The sequence below is a fragment of the Macrosteles quadrilineatus genome, unplaced genomic scaffold (assembly GCF_028750875.1).
Source record: "Macrosteles quadrilineatus isolate MER2022 unplaced genomic scaffold, UCM_ALF_1.0 Scaffold_1__1_contigs__length_201487025, whole genome shotgun sequence".
NCBI lineage: Eukaryota > Metazoa > Arthropoda > Insecta > Hemiptera > Cicadellidae > Macrosteles > Macrosteles quadrilineatus.
The window spans coordinates 35,443,617-35,454,327 of record NW_026542594.1 but is presented as its reverse complement, the minus strand read 5'-3'; the positions used below and the strand labels follow the sequence as shown (position 1 = coordinate 35,454,327).

At 35.4% G+C, this 10,711-nt stretch overlaps 1 protein-coding gene across 2 annotated transcripts in view; it reads left to right on the top strand.

Annotated features, from left to right (window-relative positions):
- Positions 1–323: 323 nt before the first annotated feature.
- The window catches only part of LOC128982709 (translation initiation factor IF-2, mitochondrial), a 264,910-nt gene continuing 254,522 nt past the window's right edge, over positions 324–10,711 (top strand). For both annotated transcript variants that reach the window (XM_054401656.1, XM_054401650.1), the window contains exon 1: positions 324–496. Coding sequence is in view for 1 of the 2 variants with exons in the window: in XM_054401650.1 (XP_054257625.1) it covers positions 483–496 (14 nt within the window). In the remaining variant the exon portion in view is untranslated. The remainder of the gene's footprint in view (positions 497–10,711) is intronic.

Genomic DNA, 10,711 nt, shown 5'->3' with positions numbered 1-10,711 from the left:
TGTTATTCTTATGGAGAATAAGTAAACTGTTGTAGTTTGCTTGTTTATTAACATTCTTTGCCCAAATTTAGAAAATGTTTTTATTTCTTACTAACTATTAACATTTTACATAAAAAACACTTTTACCCTCCCTGTTGCAGCAAACCTAAGTATGTGTTAAACTGATTCTATTTAAATAGGGAATAAATGTGATATTTTTAAGGAGACATTTTAGTGTAAATCCAATCAGGCAAATGGAAATTCGCTTAGTCTGCAGGTTTGCTGCGGCGGGGGTATTTTATTTAGCCCTCGTCCTGTTCCTGTGTTGTGTTAGTAGGCTATCCTATTCCTAGTTGATGTATACCTATTTGTAATTTGTATTAGGCGTAAAATGGGAAATAAATGAGTGGGTAAATGGAGTCCTACCTAATTTCAATTTCCTAATAGTAACATAGTGATAATTATTAGTGCAGACCTAGTATCGTCAAACATAAAAAGAAAAAATGCTATGCTTTAGGTAAGCCCAGGACTATATGTCTAGGTAGGCTAGGTTATATAATGTTTATTTAATTAGAGAACTCGGTTATGAATTTATTAATATCTGATAAAACACTACTTTTTAGATAGGCCTGACTTCTATAAATTGTTTGGGTACACTTCCATATCTGTTGGTACAAACAACCGAATGAGTAATGTTGATTATTCGATTGTTTAGTTTGATAGCCTATATCGTTTGGTTAGTTAGGCTAGTTTAACCTTACCTAACTAACCAAAAGATATAGCCTAGGCTATCGAATAATCAATATTGATTGATATTTTCATTCGGTTTTTTGTGCCAACAGATATGGAAGTGTACCCAATTGTTTCAGATTAGGTAGTTTCCAAGTTAATATTTGTATGTTTCCTAAGACTGTGGCTGCACTGGCCGTAGATTGTCACGCTGAAAATTGTATAGCGCGTTACACGCTACATTTGGTGGCTCCACTAGCAGCCGAGTATGAACAACAATCTGCAGTAGGGATGTTGCGATACCACTGTCATTCCGATATTTGGTATCGATACCGTATCGCAAAAAAGTATCGATACCGGCTCAGTATTGGAACTAAAGTATTGATACCGTCAGTATTGTATCCATTCAATACCAGTGACGTCATATCCTGATTCACTGATGTTCATTTTAGCGAATTTCCCATATAGGCTAGGGAATAAGCTATTACCGTAGTACTCATGGTAAGACCTGGACCCGGGACCGATTTACACCTTTTTACCCTCCCTGTTGTAGCAAACCTAAGTAGGCCTGGGCCATTCTTCAGAAAAGGACAGATTACGGTCACCAAGGAATAATAAATAAAAATTAAGATAATAAATACATAATTTGTTGTTAAATATGTAGGTAAACGTTTTTTTTTCATACTTAATGTAAAGAAGAAAACAATCTAAATTAAATTTAATGAACATTTTATGTCCACAGAAGGTGACATATATCACTTCTGTGGACAGTCACCCCTCTAGGTTCAGCTTAAGATTAGCTGATTTTACTAACAAATTTGAAATAAGAATTATTAAACCCAATTGCTGTTGGCTATCTAGACATTGAATATTAATAATTTTTTGTTTATTTTACTTTTTCTATTCTATTAAAGGTAAAAAAAACAATGAAACTCGGTCACCAAAGCCTGCATCACTCCTGTGGACAGGCATTTATGTAGTTCCAAAAAATCCACCAGGTAGCACTGACCAACTTTCACTATTTTTTTACAGAGAAGAAGTAACCATCTTGAACATAGAATCAGTTTGGTTGTGTTCTGTTCAGTTATTAGTTGTTTATATCATGTGAAACTAGAGTTTTAATTGATCGTCGAGCTAATATAGTCACTTCTGTTACCACATTTTAAAGGTAATTATACATGTCAATTAAACCTAATACTCTAATTTACAGTAGTTTATGTCTTTCTCTAAAAAAATAAGAGCAAACATTGTTCCTAACCTATTTGCTAGACTCTATGTTAGGCATAAAATGCTAAATCATCACTTCTGTGGACATCACTTCTGTGGACACTAGCAGTTACCCGGCGCGCGTTGCTGCGCTTAACAACTATTATTTTAAATGAAAATTAAACCTAATACGCTAATTTACAGTAGTTTATGTGATTCTCTAGAGCAAACATTGTTCCTAACCTATTTGCTAGACTCTATAGGCATAAAATGCTAAATCATCACTTCTGTGGACATCACTTCTGTGGACACCTAGCAGTTAACCGGCGCGCGTTGCTACGCTTAACAACTATTATTTTAAATGGCAATTAAACCTAATACACTAATTTACAGTTTTTTTTTTTTTTTTTTAAGGGAGAGGAGGTAAAAATGCTTTTACGCACACAGGTAGCCAGCCTGTAGTGTGAGACTCCTGAGCTTGTCAGACTACTCACTAAAAAACCCCCTCTACTCTGTTGGACACAGACCTGGGATTGTTTGTCACATTACTTCAGGTCAGGTCAACGTGTGACCTAAGCCCTCAGGGCTCGCGCCGTTTCTGGCATTCAATTTCTTTATGACCTAGACTGCATCTCGGTCAAGCTCTAGCTTCTTTGTGCGGAGAATATCCTGGACGAAATGTGACATACAGGTCCAATTGTCCTCACCCTCCGTCATCATCGGAATTACCGTGTCCACCAACAACTGTCCTACATGTTGTTCAGCCTCCAGGCGGGAACCTTCCCAACGCTGGCAGCGGAAAAAGGTGTGCTCCGTAGCTTATGTGTTTCTCTACAAAAATAAGAGCAAACATTGTTCCTAACCTATTTGCTAGAATCTATGTTTATTTTAAACTTTATTTGTAAAATTTGCAATTGCGATAGTCACTTCTGTGGACATGCTAGTTTTTAAATACTAAAAATCTGGTAAAGTGATTTTTATTTAGTCGACCATTGCAATGGGTAAATATTAAAAAAAAACATAGGTACATTAAAATATCTAAAAAAAAATTAAAAATAAAAAATTTAAATATAAAATTGAAATCTGTCCTTTTCTGAAGAATGGCCCGCCTACTCGTTAAACTAATGTTAACTTATTTAAATAGGGAATAAATGTGATATTTTTAAGGAGACATTTTTTATTTAGTGTAAATCCAATCAGGCAAATGGAAATTTGCTTAGTCTGCAGGTTTGCTGCGGCGGGGGTATTATTTTATTTAAGTTATTTATTTCCCAAAGGATTAGGGGTCTAAACCATTTTACAATGTTTATGTACACAATATTTAATCAATTAAAGTCCACTTGCTCCAGTACAGTACAGCCTATAGGATTCAAATTTGAGCTGCTGTTAAGAATACCTACCTAATTATGTAAAAAAATTATAAAATTAACCAAACATAGCCAACCTTTGTTCTCAATGTTACCTTCAAGTAAAAAGTACCTGTTGTTCTAAGCCTTTATAAGTTATCTTTTAAAAGACAATTTTATTACATTACCAACGCATCCTACAAACACTTGTGTTTACCATCAGCCTAAATTAAGAAAAAAGATTTAATTAAATAATTTTAAGAGCCATCTTTTTAGTTTAACTTATTTGATGTTTAACAGTCCATGGTTTCATTTTATTTGCCTAACACAACGTTGAACATTGACTTGTACCTAAGTAATAAAAATAACTCTGTCCTCAACCAAACCCTTAATTTTTACCATTGACTAACTTATATAAAATAAGTTGATTAACAAAATAAGTTGATCAAACAACTTTGTTTGATTGCTGCCTTCCCATTTTTTCAACGTACCAGCTACAATTTGCAGCGTGACAATCTACGACTAGTGGTCCCGCAGCATAACCGCCATAGCACAGTGTAGGCTTAAGCCGTGTTAACGCTGGATTACAACCAACGTTCCTAAAAAACCAAGAAACGCTACTTTGTTAAAAGAATCATTTTGATGCTGGAAACAGTCTTTAAGTGTTTACAACAGAAATTTTATTTCCGACCAGAAGTCGGTAAAGATCAAAGGGTGTTCAAAACATGAGGAAATTTTTGTTTTGGAAGAAACGTTTCTGTACTTCTACGCTGTTTACAACACTTCCCTGCTACCCTACGCGCCTACCCACCACCACATGAGTAACTAACGCGCCGTGCCCTCGGCACCAGTCCGTCTCCTGCATTGATTAAATTGTTTCCAACAAAATCAATGAAAAGTGCACTATCTGTTGTAACCTTGTTTTAGAAACAAGTGTTACCAACAAAAACATTGTTCCAAACTCCATTCCAGACGCGGCTTAAAACAGTCTTCTTGAAAAGACCTTAAATAGGACTAGGTTAGGGGGCCTAGTTTAATTTAATTCAGTTTAGCCTAATTATTTAATAAACATGGCAGGCTAACTTAGTATTAAAAACAAAAGTTGATATGATATGTGTAGACCTAGGTACCTACCTTACTCTTTTTTAGAGACTAAGTTACAAAGACTTCAATGTTTTCATGAGTTTAAAAAGGTAGGCCTAAGTAAAATTTTGTAAAATGGTACGGTAATTTATTTTTCCTACAGTCACCCGACAAAGTTGGCTTCCTTGTACTGTTTATAGTACAGAAAAAAAAAGTTGTTGCTAATTGCTGCATATTTATACTTTGCCGTACGGTTTATACTTTGCCGTACGGTTTATACTTTGCCGTACGGTTTATACTTTGCCGCACATCAGGATTCCAACGAAACAACACAAAACAGCGTGGTTCTATTATGCACGTAATCCGTGTATGCTCGGAAATAGGTTGGCAACACTTAAAGATAATAATACTATGAGCAGCTGATTGACTATTATAACTACGATTTAACCTGTCATTTCGTGTTTATAGTTTCGGTATTTCTGAACTTCCTGGACTTTTCTTTTAAACGTTTTTAAAACATTCCTACGATCTTAATAAACAAAAAAATATATTTAAAGCATTTTTTTAGGCGCGGAAACCACTTTAAATTACAAAAACATACGGAACTATATTCTCAAAACGCGGAGCACATTTCTTGCCGAGGAAAAATAGCGGAGTGATACGGACCGCGGGTACTACTTTCTCTAAGGGCACCATTTGTGTTGCCAGCTGAATCTAAAAACGTGTTGTAGAAAGACTAATTGTTTATATGATTTATAGTGACTGTAGGAAAAATATAATGTGTAACACGAGTGAAAAAGGCCTTTGCTGCACTCGAGATCATTCCGCACTCGCCTGCGGCACGTGCGTAAACATTGCTCTCGTGTGCAGCAAAGTGCCACTTTCACCACTAGTTACACAAATAACTATTTACCATCCCAGATAGATGGACTATTCATTAAAATATGAAAAAAAAATGGGGAAAAAGTGGGTAGATTGTGCATACCAAAGTTCGGGGACGTTTTTTTTCGCAAAAAAGTCGGTTCATGTTTAAATACTTTTTATGATAACAAAGAATATATATATTTTTGAGTGAGTGTGAAAATAAGATTACAGTACCTTATGTTATAAGGAAGATTTTAATGTATAAGTTACCATGGTTACTACTAAAACTAAAATTAAAACAAATAATTTAGGTAAAAACAAAAGTTTTATCATTGTAGCCCCGCAAGTCAAAGTAGCCCCGGTTGACGGTACAGTACCTTATTTATTATTATCATAAACTAGACTCCTCATCCCATTGTTAATTTTGAAGCTGGTTTTTCGTGTCTAATTCATGTACGTCCACACTAATCGCTGGGGTAGACAACACTTTGTTTTTATTATTTTAGGGTTATTTTCATGATTTGTGCTTTACTATTTGTTTATATAACTAGGAGACCAGTTATTGTTTATGATTAAATTGTTTTATTTGATTAAATGAGGTTTTAAGCTACGCGCTCTTCGGCGGTACGGCACGGACGACATTTTTAAGAAGGGGTGCGCGCACTAGGGCGGCACGGCACGGACGGACAGAACATCCGCACATCCGCAATTTAGGACAGTTGACAGTCTGCGAGCTAAAAATTGTGAGAAAAGATGGATGTAGATAAAGTGGTGATAGTAGGTTTAATTTTAGCAGAGGAAGAGGAGACAAGAAGGTACAAGCAAAGATTTTAGATACACCACATAAACAGGAAAAGACTAAGTTTTGGAGAGTTCCACACCTTGTTTCCTGATCTTGTAGAAGGATTATGTGTAAAACTTACCTGATTGTTACATAATAGATCATATTTCTGCCCATATATTGTCACGTCGGACGTTATTAAAACGTTTTTATTAGCTCGCTTTCTTGTCCGGTACAAATTTTGCAATCAATTTTATACTAACTTCCCGATGAGCTAGAGACTTTAAACTTGAAACATAGCTCACAAATGGAAGACAATGCAATATTATATAATTTAATTTTCAAATTTCCCTTGGGCTACGCCCCGTGGGCTTGTTTTATTAATTTGCTTTCTTGCAAATTTTGATACTTCCCGATGAGCTAGAGACTTGAAACTTGAAACATAGCTCACAAATGGATGACCATGCCATATTATATAATTTAATTTTCATATTTCCCTTGGGCTACGCCCCATGGCTTGTTTTTATTAGCTCGCTTTCCTACAAATTTTGATATAAATTCTAAACGAAGTTCCCGATGAGCTAGATACATGAAATTTGAAGTAGGCCTATAGCTCACAAATGGATGACAATACAATGTTATATCATTCAATTTTCATATTTCCCTTGGGCTACACCCCATGGGCATCGATATTTTCCTTTTTTACATTAAAAAAAAATGTAAATACCTATATCAATTAATTTAAGTCAGCTGTAAATACTTAAATTTGACAGTTCGAAGAGCAGAGGTTAAGAGGTACAGGTTATGCTCCCAAGAGATTCTTTATACAAACAAACATTTCAAAATAAATATAAACCATCTAATTGTAGATATAAATGTGTTTGTTAATAATGTCAATTTTTATTATTTTAGTATTCTATAAAGTAAACAATACATTAAATAGATTGATATATTTATAGTTAGTAGGTAGACCATACATTCAATCTAATACATAATTATATGAAAAGAAACTCAAATAAACCTTAGATTTCCCACATGCCTCTGTCTTAATCTGATATAGATGCTTGAAATAGTTTTAACATCCATACACATTAAAAACTAAAAAGTAGAAAATAATTTATAAATATGTGGAGATTATAAATACTTGTAAGATTTAAAACGAAAAACGTGGGGTGCATGCAATTGATAGTAATACATTAGTTCAATAGGTGAATGTTATTGTAAATTATCTATTACATGCACCCCACGTTTTTAGTTTTAAATCTTACAAGTATTTATAATCTCCACATATTTATAAATCATTTTCTACTTTTTAGTGCGTTTAAAAACGTTTAGTTTTAAAAAACCTTTTTTTTATAATTTTTTTTAAATATTCCGGAAGTCGCATGTTGTACAGTTTTGGGTATTTCTCAACGAGAAAAATCAACTTACTAATATCTATGTTTACAACATATGAAAACACTGCTACTTTGACAGATCTGTTGAGAATGGCGGATGTCCCGTGCCGCCCGCCCGGTCGGTGTGCAGTGCTCCCGGTCGGTACGGGCGTCACGGCAGCTCGGAAATGTCCTGGAGGTCTGTCTCCTGGACTTTTTAACAAACGGCGGAAGCTGCCGAACGTCCGTTGCCGGCCGTACCGCCGTAGTGGGCGCACTCATATGACATTCAATGTTATTAACTTTTAAAAATTGCCGTGCCGCCCGCCCGTCCGTGCCGTGCCGCCGTAGGGCGCGCGCAGCTTTAAATGACTGAAATAACAAGAAACAAATTGATAACAAAACATAACCTCTACAGTTGGACGTACAGAACTAACAATAAATTTGGCTTATTGGCTTTAGCTGTTTCATAAGGATGACAAATCTACATAAACTTAACTGAAACAAAATAATTTGTTCTATACGAACAGGCAGACAAGACAATTTTGCACACAGCAAGTTGTAGGACCCTGTGGCGGTGCTTAGGCCGGCCGCACACTGATCAGACAAAATGTCTTTTGAGAAAACGTTTTGTCGAAAGACGTTGGAATTGACTGACCAACCATGCAGTTAAATGGATGCATCACACACTGATGAGACAGAGGCTTTAACACTTTTTTCTGAAGACGTCTTTGGGTGTTTTTGTGATCCCCTCTAATAACTTATTTCGTATTTTGCAACAACGCGGTCAGACAAACAGTTGTACGCATGCGCGAGGATGAGGTAGGGCGGATACCGCATTTTATACGCACACACACTCACTCACAGTTGCATATTAGGCCTTTCCTTAGTAGTTCCTCGTGGAGTTATATAACGATGATGTCTAAAAACATTTCTGAATTGGGTGTGAGGGTTATTGGCGTTTGTGTTTGGGTTAGTAATTATAAAATATTCTGGCAGCATCATCTCGTACTGTAATCTAGCTGTCGTCAACGCTTTTGTGAAAACTATTATGGTTTTTTTCAAAAACGGCTTTCTGCGTATCTGCCCGCTGCCTGGCCAACTGCCGAGCCGAGGCGTTGTCGCAATGAAACTCAAAAGCATTATTTTATTAACAGGGAGATCGCCGCGACAGGATAACCTAACAACAGTTATTGTGCGACCTAAAATAAGTTAGTATAGTTAAAAAAATACTAAAAATACAACCCTGTTATTTATCCTGTTATGTTATTTATATAACGTAAATCTTTATTACCTATGGCTTGCTCTGTTCTTCTGTATCTTCTTGAGAAAAGCCAATAAGTTAACAGAATATCAATAACTTATTTACCTACATTCAATATTTAAGTTATGTAAGTTATTACCAATTAAGGTAAAACTCATATTCGGGTTTGCACCCGGTTTTTAATTTTTTATTTTATTTTAGCATACTCAAATTTTTTATGCTGATTCCAAAAATGATGTTTTTTTCGTGTTAGATGACCATAAACCCAAAAAAAGATCAAAAAACCATTTTTACCAAAACATGTCATCTGGGTGACACTCAAATTGACCTGAACAACAAGCAGATCACAAATATGCAAGAATATTCTTTTTTGATCTGATGTCAAATACAGTAAGCGAGATATAGATGAAAGTGTAATAACTTACTATCAGCAATAATCCCAACACACTAGGAGATTGGTGGGAATTCTGGGTTTTGGGCGGAGGAGACATCCAACATGGGTAATCATCGGGAGAAAAAGGGTAATTAGACAGGTAAAAGGATTATTTTACTACAGGTAATAATAGGTAATTAGCCGGTCCCAGAAATTGAAACTTTCTACTTAAACAAAAATTGAACACTGATTTTATTTAGGTATGAGGGGAGGGCAGGTCGGGGGTTTATGCAGATTCGTAGCTACAATAAGTGTTTAGAAGTAAGGTAGGTTAGAAGGATAAAGTGTAGGTTATAGTCTACCGGGTTGAATGGTGCTACATCACATCCATATTGTTTTTAGCTATTGGAGTCATAGTTGATTAACCCTTTGAGGTCGAATTTTTTCCACATTTTCCGGCGAATTTAGCTCGTCATTCAAGCAGTCAGGAAAATGGCGCCCAGCGACCAATACTTGCCATTCGACCAAAAAAATTAACTTTTTTGATTTTTGAATATTTTTTTTTGGTCCTTGTAGGTTGCCATTTTTGAGCAGTCGGCAAAATGGCGGGTGGCGACCTATACTCGCCATTCGACCGCAAAGGGTTAAACGACAAAGAAACGATTTTAAAAATGTTTGATTTCTAATAGCTTGACAAAGTTATTGAAAAAAATCATCCCTGGGGCTGAGGACGACTCATCATACACATTATTAACACTTACACAAACATAAAAACATTTAACAAAAAATTTGACCAAATGGTACTGTAATCGGTTGTGTGGTGTTGCTGGCGGATAAGTCATGACTTTTTGTTAAGTGTTACAATGGAACAGTACCTAGCCTAAATAAAATTAAATAACAACAGGTATGGTAATAATATTAGCCTAAATAGCAGCAACGGTTAGACAAAGCTAGAGTGTACAAAAAACTACAGGAAACTTTATAAAAGTCAGCTAGCACTTGACCGATTGATAGAAATTCTTTACTAACATATGTCGAAAACATTGTCTGCAGTCATGCGGGTAGTATTCAACTGTCCTCCTGAAGGCGCTGGAATGGATGAAAACGCGTAATGCTATTAATGATGTCTACATCAGTTAAAAGTTAGTATGTTGAATACTTCCACTTTTATAAAATTTCTGCAATACAAATCCTACTAATATTATAAATGAGAAAGTTTGGATGTATGGATGTATGTTTGTGACAAGTAAACGCGAAAATACTGGTCGGATTGAGCTGAAATTTGGCATCATGATAGTTCACATTCCCGATTAACATTTAGGCATATTCTTAGCTCAAAAAATCCTTTCGGGCTCTGCCCCAGTGGCTCTGCAGTTCCCCATGCTAACCTTATGAGTATTCATATTTAAAGGGAATTAAAGAATTTAGCCAGCTGTTTCAACTAAAAGAGTTGGTTCTATGATATGCAAAAGCATTAAAAATTTACAAGATTTACCAACAGGGTGAAACACATTATTTTTTTCAATATTTATGGAAAAAGCTAATTTGAACTAAGCAGCAACAAAAAACTGTGATACGCAATGAGAACTGTCAATGTAGGATTGTTTACAGTTGTGTTTATGTTTTTAATTTCAGGAATAATTTGTGATATTTTCCGAATTTTTAATAATCTATCTTTCTCAATAGGTGAAGTGGTTTGAACATTATGGC